This window comes from Odontesthes bonariensis, chromosome 4, assembly GCF_027942865.1.
Source record: "Odontesthes bonariensis isolate fOdoBon6 chromosome 4, fOdoBon6.hap1, whole genome shotgun sequence".
Lineage (NCBI taxonomy): Eukaryota > Metazoa > Chordata > Actinopteri > Atheriniformes > Atherinopsidae > Odontesthes > Odontesthes bonariensis.
In genome coordinates, this window is record NC_134509.1 from 24,891,340 (window position 1) to 24,913,968 (window position 22,629).

A 22,629-nucleotide genomic window follows, 5' to 3' on the forward strand; every position below is an offset into this window, starting at 1 on the left:
CATTTCGACTTTTTTCTCGACATGTTGACTTTATTCTCGACATTTCGACTTTATTCTCGACATGTTGACTTTAATCTCGACAGGCAAAATATTATTATTTTTTCTTATGCCTGGCCCTAATACTCTTCTGTATGATTTGTCTCATGTCCTTTCAGATTTTTTCTTTTTCAACCAGTCATTATTTCATAAGTTTAATTGTGTGCTGTATTATCAATTTATTTAAATCAAACTAGGTTGGGCGCTAGGACCCTGAAGACCAGTAGGAGGCTAACGATAGCAGTATGCTAGCAGATACAGCTGTCACAAAAAGGATTCATGAACTACATTCACGCTATAAGTTTTTATACTTTTAATTGAGGTAAGAACAGACGGCATCCACCTACTTCAACTGTCCAACAGCGTTATTTTGCCACTAAACACACCTTTACCTTCGCGATATTAGTAACGCTAAATCAGTGTTAATGCTAACATCCTTTTAGGATAGACATTAGCTAGGTAGCGTTAGCTAAGCAAAACATTTTTGAATGCGTTAGAAAGTTAATATTTGGTAACTGAACAGCTGAAAAAAATTAGCATTTTTGCGCTTTTACTGGACAACAGTACATGTTGGTAACTGTGTCGCTGTTTGATGTTTTAAAAGTTAAACCAGTTAGATAGCGATGAGTCAGTTAGCTAATGCTAGCTTCGTAGCTAGCAGTCAATTCCAGCTTGGAATGACCAATGATTATTTAATCAATATTTATTAGTGTCAGTTGGTAATTACACAGCTACTCGATAGCTTCTCCGTTTATATAACCATTCATTTACGTGTAATATTGTCTTCCGCTAAAATAACCTTTAAAGTTATGGTTTATTTGGTAAATTATTTAGATTCTTATCTAATGTTAGTTATGAGCTATTCTGCACCTCTTGGTAAAGCAAATTTTCATGCAACTCTCAATACAGACCATTTCAGTGAGTAATAAGGTAAGGTAGGAGTGAGACTGCATTATTTCTTATTAGTTTTAATCCATATTTGCTCCAAAAAAATCTGCTTCTGACCCAAAACCCAAAGAAGAGGGAAAAAGTGAGTAGATACAGGAGGATAAAGTCACCTCTAAAGTCATTAACCTTCGGAATAATTTTTAAAGTCCAAAATACCATTTTGGTGCAGGAAACAAGTTGTATTGTGCAGTAACAAAAGGAGTTCCTAAAAACAAGAACAGTTTTAGCCTTTAACCCAACAATGATCTGCTGTTTAAAGTTACAACTATCAATTCATGACCCGCCTATGTAATTCATGGTTTGTTGCAGAGACAAACAGGCTTGGGAAGGGGCATCTCCAAAACTATTCTTTTTCCTCTTGTTTGATTTAACACTGCAGCACAGTTGCTTATCAGTGGGGAGGAAGTCCAGAGTATGAAAGACAACATCAGCCCTATCCTTTAGAGCTGGGTTTTTTAAAGTTTGAGACAGGTAGCCTCCTCTCAAATAAAGTTGTTTTATGTTTTATATGCATTGTATATTGTGTGTCTGGCTGTATAAGGGAAACTGAAACCCCACTCGCTCCATATTTTTGCTCAGTTTTGCTAATTTCCTGGTTGCTTACAGGAGCCGGATATTGTTTTTTTAATCCCATGTACACTTAACAAGTGAGCCAAGATGACAACATTTTGCTGTTTGACACACTAAGACTACACAAAGTACAAAAGTAGTCAGTACTAATGTATTTATTAGTTGTTGACTTTTTTGAAAAATAGCTAAATTATCCCAGAAATAATGAATCTTAGCACCTTAATCACCCCACAGACATTTAAGTTGTTTTTTTCGATGACTGATTGGATATTTCTTCACCTCCATTCGCTGAGCCTCCCCTGAAGTGACTTGGAGCCCCCACCTGGGGCAGAGCCCCATAATTCAGGGAGACTATTATCCCTCTTGTTTTTGCATGATCTCTCTTTTTGTGTGTCTCCCCCCACAGACTTTGTCATGTCTCAAGTCGAGAAAAAGGCAGGTCTGCTGAGGAGGACGTCCTCATCTAAAAAACCTTTGAAAGAGAAGGTGGTTCTGATGTATGATGAGATTTTTGCTGTGAGTATCACAATGAAAGAACGTCAGTGGCAAATGTTAACTGGAAAACTCGAACGTTTAAGTGCTAAAAATGTTCTTTCTGCTTTGATTTAGAAAGAAGACCCAGCCAAAAATAATCCTCGCTTCTGGGATGAGCTGTTTCTTATGAAGGTAGAGGAAGATGCTTCAGTAGTGATGAGCTCTAAGCTCTATGTTACTAATGTTAGCTGCAGAAATGGTTGTTTTGAATGAGATTTAGAAAAAACAATGTGAAATAAAAGAAGTTGTCATTGATCTGTGGCTTTAGATGTCACTTTATGCACAATCAAAGAGGAAGTACTGATGTGTGCAAGTCAAAGCCAAAGCAAGTACTGCAAAGATTGGTGCACGGCATATGACTGAAGATTGTCTGGTGGTATAATTTGCACTGACTGTGCTGCTGCTTTGCCTCACAGCCATTTTCATGGATGAAACTGCTGCTTTTTTTTAATAAGAAATAATCAGATGGATACTTTTTAATGAATCTTTTTCTAAAATCTCTCAACATTGCCTTTTGTTTCAGGTGAACCTCGAATACCTGGAGTCCAAATTGGAGAGTGTAGATGGGGAGGAAGTCCAGCGTATTCAAGATAACATCAACTCTCTGTTTCACCACTGCGTTCAGGCTCTTGGAGAAGAGCATCAGATCAAAGTGGTTAATGCCCTGCAGGTAACTAACGCTCAGGAGGGTCCGCATAGTAGCATCTTGAGTGTGTAGCAACATTTTCTACACTTTTTATAATTTAAATGTGTCAAATTTGTGGCCAAGAAGAGAAAATATAAACCCAAGACTGCGAGAAATGGAAAAAGCTGTTGTGATATACAAAGGAAAGTATGGATGTAAGACTATAGGTCAGCATCCCTAAACACTTGTTAAGTGTGTTGATATGGAAGGAGGTCAGAGTGGAGGCAACATGTAGAACAGTTTACAGTATTAAAGGTGAACTACTTTGCACCGCACAGATGAGCAAGGAAAGTCTAAAAAACAACGAGATGATTACCCTTTCAAGCCCTATTTTTACTAGTTTTACCAAGCCATGAAGAATTTCACACTGTTTCTGTTGATCTTGCCAGACGCTCTGTGCACTTTTTCGAGGGGTTCACCAGAAGAACAAGTCGGCGTCTGGCTTTGACATCATCAACATGCTGATGGGGTTTGACAAGGCTGAGCAAAGGATGAAGGTATGTGAGAATGTGTCTTTTAAAAAGAGAAAGAATTGAATGAAATGAGCATGTAGTAAAGGGGTAAGACTGCTGGTTTCATTCATTCATAAAGTAGTTTTGTGTCCCCTGCAGGATCTGATGGAGAGACTGGATAGCCTTCTTTGTGGGGACAGTTCAGAGAGTCTTAAGAGCCTTTGCCTCAAACTGTTGCTGTGTTTGGTGACGGTGAGAAAGAACATAAAGAAAACAGCAACATGAAATATTGTCATATACTGTGATGAGTGCTTTTTGTGCTGTTTAAACATCCTATATGTCTCAAATATGGAAAAATGTATCCACAGGTTACAGACAATATTAGCCAGAACACCATACTGGAGTACGTGATGATCAATAGCATCTTTGAAGCCATTCTACAGGTAAGTGATTAGTCAAGAGAATGCGTTTCTGAGGTTTTGTTTAATTTTAAAACCATTGATCCTCTCAGTTTGGTAATCCCCACTCTCCTTCTCTTCTCTGCTCAGATTCTGTCAGATGCATCCAGTAGAGGGCAGCATGGTTATGACGCTGTGGTTCTTCTGGCCCTCCTGGTCAACTACAGAAAATATGAGGTGTGTATTATGTTCATATCCTTACTGAGTTTCTGAATAAACGGGCCGTGGGTCCCTCTACAGTTCAGCACCCTTCTGCCAAGACTTGGGTAGCAAACCAACAGTTTTCAAAGTCCATCCATCCATCCATCCATCCATTATCTTCCGCTGCTCCGGGGATCGGGTCGCGGGGGCAGCAGCCTTATCAGAGAAACCCAGACGTCTCTGTCCCCGGCCACTTCCTCCAGCTCTTCTGGGGGGACCCCGAGGCGTTCCCAGGCCAGCCAAGAAACATAGTCTCTCCAACGTGTCCTGGGTCTTCCCCGGGGCCTCCTCCCAGTGGGACGGGCCCGGAACACCTCACCAGGGAGGCGTCCAGGAGGCATTCTCACCAGATGCCCGAGCCACCTCATCTGACTCCTCTCGATGCGGAGGAGCAGCGGTTCTACTCCGAGCCCCTCCCGGATGACCGAGCTTCTCACCCTATCTCTAAGGGAGAGCCCAGACACCCTGCGGAAGAAACTCATTTCGGCCACTTGTATTCGCGATCTCGTTCTTTCGGTCACTACCCACAGCTCGTAACCATAGGTGAGGGTAGGAACATAGATTGACCGGTAAATCGAGAGCTTCGCCTTCTGGCTCAGCTCCTTCTTCACCACGACGGGCCGGTACAGAGCCCGCATCACTGCAGACGCCGCACTGATCCGCCTGTCAATCTCCTGCTCCATTCGTCCCTCACTCGTGAACAAGACCCTGAGATACTTGAACTCCTCCACTTGGGGAAGGATCTCATTCCCGACCCGGAGAGAGCATTCCACCCTTTTTTTTCAAAGTCGTTCTTGGTAAAGTAGATGTATGTTGTTTTAATTCTGAAAAATTGAGGTAGAAGTTATTGGGAATAAGAGCTAACAGCGTCAGGAGGTGGTTTTCAGGGGAATCTGAATGTGGACATTTTAAGCAGAATAAGTAATGCAGCTTCTCCATTGCGTGCTGTGGCTCGACTTGTTTCCTCTCTCTTGCGCTCTGGGCTGCAGCTGCATCACCTCTGTGGTTGACATGAGCTGCGTATCGTTGTGGCTTTATGTGAAGTGTGATCATTTTTACTGTGTGTGTTTGTGATTGGTTGTGAGTTCTATACTGATGGTTTTCTTCTCAATAGTTAGCGTAACAGCTACACTCTGCAGAGGTCTCCTTGGGTCAGTGTAGTGAAAAAAGCCACCGGTGAATATGTATTCTTGGATTTGGATTTACAAAGTTCTCACTTATTGTGCTAAAATGTTGTCATCGTGCACGCAGGTGAATATTCTGTCTGACCAATCAATGCTTAAGAGTGCGTTTTCGCATCACTCTTAAGCATTGGCGCAGATCACTGTCACTCAGGGGCAGATTTAACAGTGTATTGTTTATTATCTCCTTTTTTCCCTACAAACATGGAAAAAAATCTAAATGTTGTTGATCTTAGACCATGGGTGCAAAGCACCATCATTCTATTTAACTCACAGCAACACTGTGCATGACCACCTGCACCGCTGTAATACACTTCTGTCTATAAGGGGCTGAGTTTACATTATTAAACACAGGAGGGTGCAGAGGAAGCGCACGCCATGGGATTTCCTCCTGGTGAAGCTCACAGAATCAGGGAATACCCACATCTGGAAAGTCTGGTCGACTCCTGATTAGTTCCTTTGGAGAAATATTCCCAAACCTTCAAACACAGGTTGTGTTTGTAATTCTAATCTCCATGGTGGCAGCAGAGTACATGGTTCAGACTTCAAAACCAAACAAAAACAGCCATGTGAAGTCATCTGTGAGTCAAAGACAAAAACCTAATGACAATCACAATGGCCCTCATTTATCAAACTTGCGTAAGACGAAAAACATGCGTAGGTCGTGTGTACGTTCTTTTCTGCGCAAAGGTTGGCATTTATCAAATCCATCGTGAGCGCAGGAAAGATGAAATCGCCACGACAGGTCTGAAGCCGTGTAGCCTACGCACTTTTCCATTTTGACTTGCGGTGACTGCAATAGCATACATAAACAGCAGCGTCACTAGTGCGTGCCTCATGAGTCGCAACAAATCCCTAGGTTAAAATGACAGACTTATCACTTCAAAGAAGGCCCATGTTTTATTTGACTTCAACATAAATATAAACATAAACGCAAATTAAATAAATTAAAAAATTAAACAAGTACAACTCCGTAATTGGAAGAGTGATGGCTCATTATTCAACCGCCTATTTAAGAGGTGATTCTAGCGGCGCGGTAATGGCGAAACGATGGCAGATCTGGCTTTGTTAGAGGACCTGAACGCGTGCATCAGGCGCGAGAGAGTGTTCCGGGACCGGCAGGATTTCTTTCGGGAAAATGATGAGTGGCTTATGAGCCGTACAGGAGAGGCGCTTTAACACTGCGCATACGCGTACGCGTGCCACTGTGGAGAGGTTAGGGCTCCTAAAGGGCAGGTGGATCTGTCTCTCGGCTGCGGGGGGAACCCTTCTATATACGCCCGATAAGGTATGCAATATTATTATTGCATGCGGAGTGCCATTTCCAGATGTACATCCAGAGGACCCCATACCCAGAGATCCCTACCACCAGCCTGCACAGCCAAGAGCGCTCAGGAGAAGAGAGGAACTTATTCAGCGATTCTGACTTTTGGTAAGCATTCTGTTATTCAAGGAAAAAAGACGTAGCTCCGATCAGGCCAGCCACCCTCTCCTCCAAGGCACTCAAATCCAAACCTGGATCGGAGCCCCCCCCCCCGTTTGTGATCACCTGATCTTATTGTAGAAAAAGTAAAACATCGTTCAATTTTAGATTTCATTTAATCTGGAGTTTATCACATTTTATTGACCATCACAGTAGGGGAAAATACATAACTCGTCCGGTCTGCGATTTACATCGCCGACGCTGTTGACAGCCGTCCCAGCTGTCAACAGCGTTGACAGCGTTTCTTTGCCGCCTTTCGTCTATCCATGTCGCAAATTCTAGAGGTGCGGCCTTTTGTAGAAGGCGTGGTTAGGATCATTACGATGGATTTCAGCCGCCGGATTTATCAACAGCCGCTCGGTCTTACGATGGGATTGGTGTGGTACGCATGTTCTGTAAATCTCACTTGAGCCTCTGCGTACGACGAGTTCTCCGCTCATATCAACGATGCTTTCTACGACGGCTTGATAAATGAGGGCCAATGTGTTTGATTTAGGGCTGCGTTTAACATGAATACAGCCAAAAGCTGTGTTGTGACAGTCTAATCAAATTCTGTTGTGAGCTACATCGAGGTAGATCAATAAAGTAAGTAATATGGTGATAAATGTTTTTTTTTTTTCAAATTGCCCAACAAAGGCAGATATTTTAAAAAAGAGAGTAATGCCAAGGTGCGTTGGTGGAGTTGTTGGGGAAACTCACAGTGGTTGGTCAGAGGTTCTATAGACAGGACTGGGTTTGCCAGGATGATGCGTTGGGCTCTGCAGTATCTTAAGTTTTTAGATAATATGGATTTCATTCTATATGAGGTGTAGAATTAGATAATATGGATATTATTCTATACGAGGTGTAGAATTAGATAATATGGATTTCATTCTATACGAGGTGTAGAATTAGATAATATGGTTTATATTGGTAGAGTTTGAGTTGCATTAGAATTATACTCAAGTTTGCCGTTTCTCTTCTCCCTGACTATCGCACAACCTTGTGGTTCCACCTCTCTCCCCGAGTTGCTTAAGCAGAAGTCAGCTCCCACTTTAGGTCCAGGGGAGAAGGTTCGAGCTCAGCTGAGGCTGCTGCGGGTCGACTGAGTTAGTTTCAGTTTATTTTGTGAAATTTGCTTGTTCATGTTTTCGTTGTGATTGTGCGACTCTGTAAAGCCGTTCATATTTAGTTGCTCAAGCATGATGACTGTGGTGTTTTTGAACCGTGGGCTGTTACTGTTGATGTAAAAATGGCATGATATGTAAAATTTTTTCTTTATTAATTGTTGTCACATTGAACTTTTACAGCCATTTACAGTTACAGCTAAGATCAAGGCAGCGTTGTCCTTTATAGCTGAATGAAGTATCAGCTGTGTTTAATTTCTCTGTCTGCTTTTTCTTAGTCTGTGAATCCCTATATTGTGAAACTCTCCATTGTGGATGATGAGCCAACACTAGACGTAAGTATTGCATGCTGTGCTCCTTTAAGGCTTAATAATGAAAAGAAAATCTGAAGCATGCAGCCTTCTCATATTTGGTTAAAGCACCGTTTCCTTATTTTATCCCCAGGGAATGGGTATGGTCGTCCACCAAGCTCTGACAGAATATAACAGGTGAAATATTTGAATTTCCATCTGCCAAAAAGTGTCTTAAATGATGCAGTGCGAGGTGTGCTGAAGCTGCTGGGGTCATCAGTTTAGTTTGATGTCTTTTGCAAATGTTCTATTTACATTCTAAAGGAGAGAAACAGCACAATCCCTTTCTAGTTATTTATATCTGACAGGCTTCTTCGGCAGAAGGTAATGTCTTTTGCATGAGGCAAGGTGCGGAAATTAAAATGCTGTTTGTGAAGGAGGTCTTTTCTGTTGGCATGCAGACGCAGACGCATCAAAGTGATGGATGATGGCTCCGTACAGCTCACTGTTTTTGTGTATAATGTGAATACCCCAAAGATAATAAATAGACGGAGGTTTAAGGTTACTGTGTGTTAGGCTAAAAGTGCTGTGTTTGATTGAAAACATTCATCTCTCCTTCTGCCTTTTTGTGGCTTACCTGTCACTTTTTTCACGACTTCCTGCCTTCTGTCCAACATTTTAGGCAGTACAAAGATAAAGAAGAGGAGAACCAGGGCGGCTTCTTCTCTACCTTCACGAGCATGGTAGGATCCTGTTCCCTTTGATATTTTTACATTTGTTATCATCATAGTTTCCTTACAGCTCGGTAACTCTCCTGTTTACAGGTGGGCAGCATGTTTATAGCAGATGCTGATGAGAAGCTGTCTGTACAGTAAGTACAAAGTCATGTCAGCTCATACTTATTGAGCCACAGGCTGTGTTCGAAACCGCATACTACATACTACATACTACATACTTGCAAACTGCATACTTCCATTCTGCATACGGCATACTGATCGATCAGACAGTATGCAGAGCGTTTACCCACAATGCATTTCGCTCCTGCCCGAGCCGAAATCAGCCGACCTGAAGCTGATTTCGCTTAAGCTCTAAACTCTGTAAACTTTAGCAACATTTGAAACATTTTCAGGCGAGAAAGTAGTCGTTTAGATCCCCAACGTGTTGACAAAATACCGGCTATTTACAATTTTGTTCCGACGAATTCGGCGTTACTAAAGCTAGCTGTAGTGAGCAACGCACTTATTTTCACAAAATAAAATACCCGTTGCCTTTTATCATAGGGAAAGCCATTACGATACAATTGGTGCTTTTGTTTTGAAAACAGGAAGTGAACCTACCCGCGTTGTAGCTAGCTTGAAACTGCCGTTTTGACAGGAAATGACGATCGGCGACGTCACTTTACGTTGCATCTTGGGTAGTTTGAGTATGAGTAGTGACATCATGATGCATGCTCAACATTTCGGCGAATCTAGTATGCATCCGGGAACTTTTCGCTTACTCAAACTCGCTTACTAATTCAAAAAGTTAGTAAGAGTAGTAGGAGAAGTATGCAGTTTCGAACACAGCCACAATGTTTGTTTTTTATTCCTTTGAACACGTCCTGCAGAGGATCTGCGTTTTAAATGACCAACTTTGTTTCAACGTTATAAGAATTTTAAGCACATCATTTGTGCTCCCTCTGTGTACTCCGCCCACATACTCCCATGTGTGCTTTAGGTTGGCATTGTTGTTAGGCAAAACATCCACCAGAGGGCAGTGCAGAGGTCAGAGGTCACTTCAATAGCAAACATGGCGGCGGTGGAGCAGATCATGATAATGCACCTTCGCAGAAAGTGACATAGAATACACGTATGTGGACGGAGTGCTGCCATTTCTGCTTTTTTCTTCTTCTTTGTTCCTTTCGCTGGTCGCACGTGAGCTATACTTTGCAACACTGTCACCATGATTTCCGCTGGCACTGCTCCGTTTGCTGCGTTTAGGTACGCATCCACACAAAGTCTCTGAAAACGTACCAGAATACGCGTCTATATGCGTCTGCGTATCTGACGCTAAGCATAAAAGGGCCTTAAAAGCTGGCTGAATGAGGAGAATCTCACGTGGGTTGCGGCGTGCTCCCGTGGTCATAAAACTCAATCGCGGCTGCTTTAAAGCCGTCTTTCTTTCATAAAAATCTAGTTGTGGTCTTTTAAATAGTGACCCTGCTGGATCTGGAGTCTTTGCAAGATCTTTAGTCTGTGAAAATGTTGTTGGCAGTTTCTGTGCCGCACAGAGTCGATGCAACATTTTTACATCCAAGAGAATAAAATGTGAAAGCTGAGTTATGTTTCACAAACAAATGTGCTAATTGTGACTTACTTCACATGTCATCTTAAGGACAAATGAGGCGATTCTGCTGGCACTTTATGAGGCTGTGCACCTCAACAGAAACTTCATCACTGTGTTGGCACAGGTAAGAAAGTCTGATTCATTTTTATACTTTTATTATAAGACATTTGTCTGTGATGTGATTTTTGCCTTTTCCACATCTAAAGGAGCAATCTAAAGATTTTACCTGCTCTGCACAATAGTGTTAAACCCTCTCTGGGTTCTGATAAGCTGCAGTGTTATCGGTTCTTCTCTTTGTACTGGAAAAATGAACAAAATGTGTTCCCTATTTATGATTTTTAGCAACACAAGAGCAAGTGATGTACTTTCGCTATCCAGATCTAGAGGAGCGGCTTCAGAGGTCCCACCCCTCCTCAATAATGTCCATTTCATCACTTTTTCTTTCTTTAACTTTCTAAATTCCTAGTCGGACATTAATTCTCCATGTTTTAGCCATCATAACTAACTATTAAGGATGGGTCAAATTAATTCTGGATGGCAGCGTTTTACATGGGCCAACACACAAGAGTTCTGCTTCTTACGATGTCATAATTGCTTAATCTGATGATTAATTAAAAGGGAAAATGTAAACAGTGTTCATTAAAAGCGTCCTTTCTCTTTATGTTACATCAGCCCTTCACACGGGGCACCGTTTACAGACTTTTCTGCGTTTCTTGTATCTCATCAGAGCCACCCTGAGATTGAAATTGCAGTCACACCCATCACCCCAACTCCAACCACACCAACGACTCCACTAGGCACGACGCCGCCCTCCCTCGACAGTGAGTCATGAAATCTTTCATCACCTTTACGATGACAATCTGAATTATTCAGGAAGAAGTGGTTGAATTTGTAATGGAATACTTCAAAAGACTTCACATAAAAAGGCTTTTTCCTCTTGCTGAGATTATTTTCTTTTTGTTATCTTTAAAAAGAGTCGATGCACAGAAGGAGGCAAGAAAAGTTCTGATTTTAGCAAACATTTAGCTCACATGACCGATCAGCTGTTGAGGTGAAACTAATTACAGTTTTCATTTTGGGGGAAAAAAAGGACATCCTCTTTATTTATCTGCTGTACGTGAACAGGACAGGCTGAACTTCATGACTTGGTCTTTATTACCACCCTTTGACTCAACTGTGCAGGCTTATTTATTCGCTAAAGAAACGGGTTGCTTTAAGGTATTTTTAAGGGGAGCTTGACACTGGCGTGGGAGTGGGCTGTCACTGCCTTCGTGTCAGGAGATGAAGATACATTTTCATTGGTGACAGAAATAATAAGAGGAAAATGGGGACCAAAATAAAATCTAAAAGATGTTCCTACATATGGAAACTGAAGCTGTTATAATCCAAAATAAATACAAAAATATATAAATGGCTAAATAAATGAGTAACTAAATGATTTATACTAAAATAACTGAATAGTTTGATAAATAAATACATTTTTCTTTGATTTTAAATGTTAATTTAGCTAATTATTGACTTTGTCACTCAGTTTTAAATGTTACTTAATTAATTTCTTTCTGAATTATTTTCCCTCACATCGTATTGATCTATTTATGAGTTATTTCTTTATTTCATTTAGACTTTTTCACACATTTTTTTATTCATTTCTCTCTTTGTTTCTATTTCTTTTCTTGAAGATGAGATTGATCAATCAATTTTTTGGGGAATGTACCTTTAGTCAAACATTCTGGCTTGATTATTATTATTATAAATTAGAATCTGAATTTTATCTGAATCTCATTTCTTTATCGGCAGAATTCAAAATGTACACAAAAAATAACTTTAAAACCTTTCGTCTGGCTTTTTATTTATAATTTAATCAATTTTACTTTGTAAAGACCCTTTATTTTATTTATTACATTGCTCTTTTGTCATATCTCTTTATCACCTTGAGTATAAATGGATTTATATTTATATCTCTCCCTTAAAACATGTTTTTGTGCTTTTTTTTGTGTAAATAAAGTTTATTTGGGAAGAATTACACGCTTTAATCTGAAATTAAAACCACTTAATTAAGTCGGTCTTTAACAACACTAAAACTTACAGGGAAGAATTCTTTGTGTTCAGATTTGTTTTATTCCATCAGCTCGATTTTAAAGAGAATCGAAATAAACAGAAATGATCGATCTAGTCTTTAAAATGGAACAAAGAATAAAGGGTCTCTGCTTCTTTACTTCCATTTTATCTTAACTTCTTCCATGAATTTTTAAACACTGCTTTATCTGATACATCTAGAAATGAATGAATAATAGCTAAATCAGAAGCACTCATTAATCTCTCTTTGAAAATGAGTGCATGGCGCTCACTTCAGGCTTTGTTGGAAGGCGTGTGACGTTCCTAAGCCAGCCCGGTTACCGTAGACACGTGCTGTGACTGTTAAAAGGTGCGTGTTTCTGTCTCTGGCTCACATTCACTCCATTGCTTTAAGCCCAAGAGCCTCTTCCTCTATAAAATATTTACTTCCAGCTTCAAACATAGTTGTATGTCACATGCAGTTTGCTTTGCACTTTGTCATGGGAGCTTTAGCTCTTCTGCTCTCTACTCACGGTCGCACGCGTGTGCTTATAATACATGACTTAAATATACGTTCCTGTCCACAGCAAAGTCCCACGTACGTGATATGCTGCTCGACAGTGTAAAAGCATTTTTTTTCCTTTGGAGCCGGCAGTGATCTGAGGAGGAAAAGAATAAATGAGGGTTTGGATGGGAGTAAAGAGCTGACCGGCTCATCTTTTATCTATGAACTGAGGATGTATGTTTGAAAGAGCAGAGATTTTAATGGATGAAGATGCTTGATGCTTGTCTAAACACGGGGAGATATGGCAGTAATAGGACAAAGACATCACTTTTTGTTATTGCCTGAATGAGCACCACGTCCAGGACGGCCTTTATTCTGCTTTAACTGCAGCCTTTAAGTTGAGTTTCAGGTCTTTGTGATATAACGGTTTGACTGATTCTTTTGGTCTTTTGTTTGTCTTATATAATCAGAAAAAGTTTTATCATTTAAACCACAGTGATTCTGTTTACTTGAGGTTTAATTGGTACGTTTGCTGTGTAGTGATGAACAACCCAGAACTGCCCTTGGATCCCAACCTGCAGACCAGCAACCTTCTCATTACCTTCCTCAAGTATGCCTCCATCGTAATGCAGGATACTAAAGGTAACCAGAAAGCGTTATGCGCCCTCTTTGTCCCTACGCCATCAATTATTCTTTACTTTTGCATGTTTATCCTCTCAGTGCTTTAGAGTTTAGTTGTGCTTGAAGTCTTTCTATCTGTTAAGAGGCATCTGTGTGTTTACAGATGAGCACCGACTCAACAGTGCCAGACTGTGCCTGATTATCCTCACCTGCATAGCCGAGGTGTGAGCGTCATCCGTACTGCAGCAGTTGCGTTCGTCCACATCCTCCATCAGCCTGAATGTCTTTGCTTTTGTGTCTCTGCCTCTGTGTGACAGGACCAGTATGCTGATGCCTTTCTTCATGATGACAACATGAACTTTAGAGTCAGTCTCCACAGAATGGTGAGTTAAAGGTCATAGTGAGCAGGGGGATGCGACGGTTTGAGAGGTTTCTTCTGATCTGTGGGTGACAGACAGGCTCAAAATAAATACATTTTTACATTTTTACCACATGTATACTGTCAGTTTTCCAATTATTTGTAAAGTGTTCGGGATCTTTACCCGTCTTCACACGCACAATAACACTGGAATGGTAATGATGTGTGATGATTTTAGCCAGTCGATGAGACGCATGTCTAGCATTTAGAGTACAATCTATTAGAAGATAGACGGTTTAAGACCCACTACATATTTCATTTCTGCCTTTTTTTTCCTCTTTTCAGCCCATGAGACACAGGAAAAAAACAGTGGACAAAAATGTTCCTTCACGTCCGCTGGTTTGTGCTGTTCTAGGTATGAAAAACTTTTACACTTTTTCACCCTAAAACTTGGTTAACCAACCATAAGAGCTGAAATAAGGGCGACTGGACTTCTTCTTGGATCTTGAAGACGTTTCACCTCTCATCCGAAAGGCTTCTTCAGTTCAGAACTAGATGGTTGGGAGAATCAGCTTGGAAGCAGAAAGGGTCGTTACAGTCACATGTGTCACTGACCAATCTACTTCCATCTAGGTCAGAACTGAAGAAGCCTTTTGGATGAGAGGTGAAATGTCTTCAAGATCCAAGAAGAAGTCCAGTCGCCCTTATTCAAGCTCCAATGATTGCCATGACCTGGATGACTGAGAATCTTAGTCAGCTTATTAGTTAACCAACCATAACCTCCCTTCTAACTTGAGTTTTTAAGAATGAATTCAGCATTATCAATACATTGTCATTAGGAAACTTGCAAAATATGATTAATTTAACTACAAAATTCAGTTTTTTTTCGTCAATCAATTCAGGATCATAGAATTACAGTTTTTCTGTTAAATGTTTTTTTTTCACCCGCCAACAGTGGTTTAAATGTTTTCCGAGTACAGACTGGAATCTCATTTAACATCTTTTACAGGTGGTCAATTTGTTCTTATTGACAGTGTACGTCATGGTAAATCTTGTAATAATCTGTCAAAATGACGACTGTCTTTAAGATTTTACCAACAAACTCATTAGTGAATGATGGTGATTTAACCAGACTCATGCTGTGTTCTTCAAGCCCCTTTTCTCTGGAGCCAATTAGCTGTTTTAAGCCCCAAAACCTTCTGAAAATGTGTTACATGTGAGAACGCAGAATACTGTATCATTTGCTTTCTTCGTATGTTGCTTTCAGAGATTATCCAGGCAGCTATGCTGGAATAACTCTGGAAAATGTGATATTTATCATTAAAGAATACGTATATTAACCATTTGGTTCTTTTTTTTTTTTCTGTCTCTTCTGCATCTCTTTACGTAGATCTGATGGTGGAGTTTGTCGTAACTCATATGATGAAGGATTTCCCCATGGATTTATACTTGTGGGCACACATTTAATCATACATCATGCTTTCTTTTATTTGTGAGTCATCGTCCACCCAACTTTGTTCACCGCAGTTTTATTTCCTGTGCAGACGCTGTGTGCAGATCATCCACAAACTCCTGTGTTACCAGAAGAAATGTAGAATCAGATTACACTACACCTGGAGAGAGCTTTGGTCAGGTAGATACTTCACTTACACTTTGGTGTGTTTTTGTCAGAATTGAGGCCAAATCCAGTGGAATTAATATGTTTCAGACTTGGTGATGTGCTTTTGATTTTACCTGCTCTGTCCGGTGGTATCAAACCCCTAACCCTGATGTGAGGTGAGCAGCTCATTGTTACTTTAAAGACGCAGACACGATTGCTTAAAGAAAATGACACTGAGAAACACAAGAGCAAGGCCAATAATTTACAACAAAAGCTGAAGATTTGACGTCTCAAATGTTTTTTATGTCATGTTTATGGATTAGGCAAGGCAAGTTTATTTGTAGAGCACAATTCGTACACAAGGCAATTCAAAGTGCTTTACAGCTACATAAAATCACAAGAATGCAAAAAAAATCATTCTAAAAAAACATTAATTAATTAATTTAAAAGTGAAGACCACATATAAAATACTTCCAGTTGTGATATGCACAGCTAAATAGAACTGTTTCAGCCTGGATTTAAACATTGTAAGAGTTGAGGCCTGTCTCACATCTTCTGGAAGGCTGTTCCAGATTTTAGGAGCATAAAACTGAAACGCAGCCTCACCTTGTTCAGTCCTGACTCTGGGCCCCAGCAGGAGACCCCTCCCTGGGGTTCTCAGAGCCTGAGTTGGTTCATATGGCTCTAACATGTCAGAGATGTACTTTGGCACTTGACCATGAAGAGACTTGTACACGAACAGAGCTGTTTTAAAGTCTATTCTCTGAGCGACAGGAAGCCAGTGCAGAGACCTGAGCACTGGACTAATATGGTCGTATTTCCTGGTTCTAGTCAGGACTCGAGCAGCAGCGTTCTGGATGTACTGCAGCTGTCTTACAGCCCGTTTAGAGAGCCCAGTGAGCAGGCCGTTACAGTCGTCTAACCTGCTGGAGACAAACGCATGGATCAGTCTCTCTAAGTCTGGTTTAGACACTATTCCTTTGATTCTGGCAATGTTTTTTAGATTCTAAAAAGCTGCTGATGTTACAGATTTAATGTGGCTGTTAAAGTTCAGGTCTGAGTCCAATATTACCCTGAGATTTCTAACTTGATTATTAGGTTTTAGAGAGAGAGTCTCAAGGTGACTGATGGTCACTTAGCTCCATCAAAGATCCATGACCCAACATTTCATGCTGGACTTTCAGGAGACAGGATGATCATTTTCTGCTAAGTATTTGCTATGGAAGTATGAGCTTTTGGATCAATGGAAATAGAAATGTTGTGTAAAAGATGTTTTGGAAGTTTTGTGACGGTACGTGTGATTTGTATAATTTAAATCCCTCTGATTTCCTGTGCTTCACCTCAAGAGATTAATAAATAGTTTCTGCTTTTGCAAAACAAAGTCATTTCCTCCTGAAGTCGCTTTGCTCGTTGTTTTGGAAATATACTGCATCACTGGAATTGGATAATGAGTCTCCATAGAAGGAACAATCCATCCTCGTGGCCTTGTTTTCAACTTGGTCAGCCCATGATATGTTAACATTTCAGCTTGTAATGGCCCCATCTCACCGCCTCTCATTGGAATACAGATTCCTCTAATCACACCAATAATCCCATTAGCTCCCAGAATAACACAGACTCACTCCTCTTTGTGGTGATAATAGCTTCCTATGAAATAAACCTGGAGAGAAAAAATAGCCAAATTAAAGCAATAGATGTGCTTATCTTCTTTCAATGTGTTGTTGTGTGGATTTCTGTTGGTGTTTGTTGCACATGCGTGCACATTTTGGTTCCTCTCATGGGTATCGTTTACTCAATAAAAGCCTGCAAGCAGGTTTGATTTGGTTTTGAGAGGTCCCTTACCCCCCGTGTTTCCATTATCTACCTTCATAAAGATGTGCATGGAGAAAAGAAGACTGCTGCCGTATGCCTCAGCTGGTAGAAGATAATCAGCTCTCCGGGTTATTTCTTTAATGCGAGCATGTCTCCCTCTGTGCAGCTCTCATCAACTTGCTGAAGTTCCTGCTGTCGAATGAGACCACGCTGCTGGCCAAGCACAACATCTTTCATCTGGCCTTACTGGTGAGAAATGCACAAACTCGCAAAGTGGAGACAGGAGCTTGACAGCACAATTCACACTGAAAATCGATTCCACACATAGCGTATTATAATGATCCTGTGGTAATCTGAAAGGCAGATGCTCTTACGCGCGGTGAGTTTGAGCACAAACAGGCCGCATTAATTTAATTCCCTTTTTAGATGTTTTGTTTTGGAAGTTTGGATTTCTCTTGGCGGATCATTTCTTTTTAAAAGTAGTCACACGGGTCAGCTTATCCTGTCGTGCGTCTCCTCTTCCAGGTCGTGAACCTATTCAACATGTTCATAACCTACGGAGACACATTCCTGCCCACCTCCAACAGCTACGACGAGTTGTATTACGAAATTGTACGAATGCACCAGGTCTTTGACAACCTCTACTGTATGGGTATGTCTGGAAACACCTTGATTAACTGTTGAACAGGAGATCTTAAAACTAAAAGCCTGTTTTGAGAGTGTCCTGAGGTAAATTTACACCAGGCGACTGACAGAATAAGTTGTTTACTACTATGTTTGTGATGAAAAGAGACATTTATAGATGGGTCTGACTCTTTTTTTATGTCATTCTTTGCCCTTCAGTTTTGAGAGTATCTACCAACACAGGCCAGTGGAAGGAGGCAGCCAGCAAAGTCACGCATGCTCTTGTTAATGTTCGGTAAAAACACACATCACTCTTAACACAAAAATGAGAAATGAGTCATATTGAAGGGGATATCAAGCTGGAATTTGTTAGAGAAAGGTAAAAAAAAAACACCTCTCCACCCCTTTATCTTTTCACTCAAGTTTTTCTCTACTAAACCCCTAATAAACACAGACATGTGCGACGTTATTCTGACATTTACCCCTCTAATCTTTCCTTTCTTTCACTGAGATCGCCTTGTCCTAAAGGCACCTATTTTAACAACTTACTCCCCGAGGATTCACCCCTTTAATGGGCTCCTGGTGGAGCAGTGCCCCTGCCAAAACTCGTTGTCACAAGGGGTTGATGTAAAGTAATAAGAACTAGAAATAATGATGAAACCACATTTCAAAGAATAGATAAATAAATGAACGAAGACGGAGAGATGGAGAGTAAACTCAAATAAAGGGGCTGATTCATTCTTCTGTACGCTGGCTTCTGATGAGTAAAAGACAGAAGAATTATCATCATCGTCATTATAATCATTTGATATATGATACACACAAATAAACCATTTAAATTTCTCAGCTGTGCTTTTTGCATCAGCCTATGATTGAGCTATAAAGCTGTTTATTTCTTAGAAATGAAAGCTAATGCTGGAGACAGTTGCCTCTGAATTCACATATAAAAGTCCCTTGACGTGTTCACACAGTATAAAGATGGAGCTGAGAAGGAACTGGACTGAAATGAGTTCTGGTGTTAAGTAATGCTGACATTCACACGTTGAATCTGTTATCTGTCTGCACCTCAACATTACGTAGCTCCACAAATGGCTCCCTACAAAGTGAGAGACTCAGTGAAATGTATCGAAACCTCCGTTTTAAGTCTCGGTCGTTCTTAAATAACTGATTGTTCGATCAAAACCACCAAGTTAACTTTAAGCTTCATTTTCGGTTTGGATAAATAGCCGAACAAAGCTGAGAGCCTCTTCAGACTGCAGGTATATGTGTTACACTACGGTTTACCACCTAAAAGCCTTTCTGTGCTGGAGCTTGTTTGTGCTCCTCAGTGTTTTTCCTGCATTAACTTTTCAGGCTCGGCGTAACACACTCTAAAAGCCTAGTTCGCTCTCTGTATATTTAAAACATTACAGGGAAATGTCCAGTGAACACCTTACCAGGGTTAGTCTGGTACAACCAACAGCTGTTTGTTGAATTTTTCAACCAGAGGGGATCACGTTTCGATCCGTTCAGCTTCATTTGCACAAGAATCAACAATGTTTATGCTTTACCTACTTAAAACCTGCTCCCTTCCCAGCTGTCCTCACCGATCTCACTTCTGTCTTCCACCTGTCTGCCTCTGAAGTTTTGATGTGGTTTGAATTTAAACATATTGATCAATAGAATAGAGTAGTTTAAATATATAAGTTCACCCCTTCAATAAAGCTTTAATATTTTTTATTATCGCTCACGCTCCACTGTGATGTAATATGGCTCTAATAGCTGTGGCACTTGGCCAGGCAACGGGCCAGAAGTGCAACACAGGGGCTCAGAAATGCAATTTCTGAATGAATACATTTTCTATTTGCCATTAAAGCAAATTGCTAGATATACATATTTTTGGCAGAAAGGGGTCCAGCTGTCCAAGAAACACTCCTCTTGTGTCTAAATTAAACTAACTCTCACCTGAAATACTGTCTGGAATAAATAGACGAGTAAGTAATTTGAATTAAAATAGAAACAAAAAACAACAATGGTGGTTTTGAAATAAGAATTGTAACAGTCGCAGTAAAATATCCTTGAATCATTTCAGAAATGCTTGTTTTTTTCTGTCTTTAAGGGCCATCGTCAACCATTTTAACCCCAAGATTGAGTCGTACGCTGCTGTGAACCACATCTCCCAGCTGTCAGAAGAACAGGTAAACACAACACGCTTCACCTCTTTTTGCACTCCTACTAAAAGTTACATGAAAATAGAATTAAAAATAAACTTTAGCAAACATCTTGAATATTTTAATAAACAACAGAAAACACTCTGTCCCTGAAAGTGTTTGGGAAGGGGTTCTTGTATTTAGGAAGGCTGCCTTTTCATCTAAGGTGGTTAAAGTTGTGTTGTCATGGTGATGAGACCACTGAAAGAGCAGCTGACACATCACAGTTGACACTGAAATGTCACTTCTTACTGTACTTTTAAAGGAAAATGTAAAACATTGAAAGGCCGCTCACTTTATATTGATGTGTTTATATTTAACTGCTGCATTTAGCTGCTCTTATGGACACGGGCACATTACACACAGTCCCATTGTTTTGCAAACAAACAGGGAACAGAGTCATTAAAATGAAGCATCAGGGTAACTTCTTAAACGCGGAGTTATTTCCTCATTATTGTTGGAAAACTGAACTGATATGAGCGCTGTCAGCTCCATTTAAGACTTGTTTATGTCATATCTTTGGGGAAAGGAAAACAGCTAGTGCACAGAGAGTGTTTTTTTTTTTTTACTTTAACTGTAGACTGATAGGAGAATGATGGATTTGGTCATTAAATTCCCCAATTACCTCTGTGCTTTTATCTGCTAGATTTATTCATACGGAAGAAAAAGGTCTGAGGTTTTAATGAGCTGTCAGTGGTTATGTGTTATCCTCCACTTGTATTAAACCCCCTTCCAATTCCATTCTTTAACTAGACATATCATAAACAAATCAAATTAAGTAAATGCGTGTAACCATTTCCACAGTGAATATTTCAATCGTGTTTCAAGCCCCAGACAGAATTGTAACACTCGTCACAGACATTAAAATCATGGTAATATTGAATTTTTGATTATTTCTTTTAAAGCTGCAGTCTGCAGGATTTGTTGTTGTCATACGTAAAGTCCTAATTTTTGGCATTCTAAGAGTTTACATGATCTATCAGAACGCTTGAAGTTGAAAACGGTGACCTCCGTAGTCGCAAAATGCAAGAAATGCTTATTTTTTAACGAAAAAATAAAAAGTTATTCAACTTCCTGTCCCGCCCCATCAAAACACATGAGAACTCGTGCACGTAGACGTGCACGCCAGATTCGCGTACACGACTCCTCATTCATCAACTCACCTGTCATTTGCGATCATGGAAGACACAGTAAGTAGACTAGCCCGTAATGAAGTTCAATAGTCTAGATAAATAAGCGTGTGGACGAGCCTACCTTGTATCGCGCGTGCACAATCGGTGATTGACAGGCAGCAGAGCCCAGCTCATAACCTGATTGGTTACCTTTTACCGGTCCGGTCTGCAATTTTGTAAACAAACCTGCTGGCTTTGGAGGGACTTGGAGGGACCTAGCGGGACATATAGGGGACCTAGAGAACTCTTTTTTTTTTTTTTTTTTGTATTGGGGTATTTAATGTACTACTTTCAGAATCCCCGGACAGTTCCAGGCATTATGCTTGAAAAAGAGTTGCAGACTGCAGCTTTAACTTTTACTTAGACAGGGTGATTGTTCAACATACATCATGTAACAGAAAAATAAAAACAAGAATTTGGTGCTCAGGTTTGTGTGTGTGTTCCACCCTGAACCAGACGCATTTGGGAGCCAAACGGGTCTCGGCTAGAATTCCTGTTGGTTCCTTGGCATGAATTTGTATTTTGTAACTTTGATATCAGCCTGTTTTATCCAGTTAACAACCAGTTCTGATGTGTGCTTGTGATGAGAACTGAAACATCCAATTACCTCCAACCGTCCTGCTGACGGTTTGAGGTTATGCTGAATAATTTTGAGGCATTTCTCTTTCCGTTTAACGTCTGCGTCTACAAAAGCAGCAGCCACCAACATGTTCTTGCGGTCGAATGGCTCACCTTAACTCCTCTAAACTCATCTCTTGTCATTGTCTGCTCAGGTCTATGCAACTCCAAAGTTAAAGGTGATGTTTTCTGGAGCATTTTTTAACATATTGTCTGAAAACCTCCTCACGACCCCATTGCACCCACTAAAATAGAATGTTTGGGAAAAAAACAAAATATATTAGTCCATTGTAGACGGTGTAGCAAGAGGAAATGTCTGACCAATAGAAGTAATGATGAGAATTACTTCTATTGGATTCTTACACGCCAATCAACCGTCAGCCCCCCTCCCCCCTCCCCCCTGCGCGTTCACAGACTCGTGACTCGTTCATGTGTTTTGAAGGCGTGGTTTCGAGGGGTGGGCTGAAGGGAGAGGCAAGGTTGTGTATTTTCAAAAATATAGCTAGCAGGAACCGTTTTTCCAAGATCTCAGACCCCACCTTTAAGTGGAAGGCATCATTTTTTGAACAGGGGACTCTTTTTAGAGGACATCCTCTTAAGCCTCCCGTACACTAGACAACTTCAGAAAAAGTTGAAAAAGACTTTTAAAAGAGCAATAACCTAACTGAGAAAAGCAACAGTGAAAATCACAAGTTAACTTGAAGATATTAACTGAACAATTGAAAACCAGAACGCAGAATCTCACCGAGAAAAATGATTAGAGAGATTCTTGACTCAGATATTTACTGAGCTCATATTAACATTTG

General features: G+C 40.5%; 1 protein-coding gene across 1 annotated transcript in view; it reads left to right on the forward strand.

Moving 5' to 3' along the window:
- The first annotated feature begins 266 nt into the window (after positions 1-266).
- Positions 267-22,629, forward strand: part of armh3 (armadillo like helical domain containing 3) — a 34,674-nt gene continuing 12,311 nt past the window's right edge. The window contains exons 1-24 of the mRNA XM_075463648.1: positions 267-358; positions 1,961-2,070; positions 2,164-2,220; positions 2,612-2,758; positions 3,163-3,270; positions 3,385-3,477; positions 3,594-3,668; positions 3,774-3,860; positions 7,933-7,989; positions 8,099-8,142; positions 8,627-8,687; positions 8,769-8,815; positions 10,318-10,393; positions 10,997-11,090; positions 13,370-13,471; positions 13,614-13,672; positions 13,768-13,833; positions 14,154-14,223; positions 15,199-15,259; positions 15,353-15,441; positions 17,387-17,469; positions 17,746-17,872; positions 18,064-18,139; positions 19,943-20,021. Coding sequence (XP_075319763.1) covers positions 1,969-2,070; positions 2,164-2,220; positions 2,612-2,758; positions 3,163-3,270; positions 3,385-3,477; positions 3,594-3,668; positions 3,774-3,860; positions 7,933-7,989; positions 8,099-8,142; positions 8,627-8,687; positions 8,769-8,815; positions 10,318-10,393; positions 10,997-11,090; positions 13,370-13,471; positions 13,614-13,672; positions 13,768-13,833; positions 14,154-14,223; positions 15,199-15,259; positions 15,353-15,441; positions 17,387-17,469; positions 17,746-17,872; positions 18,064-18,139; positions 19,943-20,021 — 1,860 coding nt within the window. The 5' untranslated portion in view covers positions 267-358; positions 1,961-1,968. The remainder of the gene's footprint in view (positions 359-1,960; positions 2,071-2,163; positions 2,221-2,611; positions 2,759-3,162; positions 3,271-3,384; positions 3,478-3,593; positions 3,669-3,773; positions 3,861-7,932; positions 7,990-8,098; positions 8,143-8,626; positions 8,688-8,768; positions 8,816-10,317; positions 10,394-10,996; positions 11,091-13,369; positions 13,472-13,613; positions 13,673-13,767; positions 13,834-14,153; positions 14,224-15,198; positions 15,260-15,352; positions 15,442-17,386; positions 17,470-17,745; positions 17,873-18,063; positions 18,140-19,942; positions 20,022-22,629) is intronic.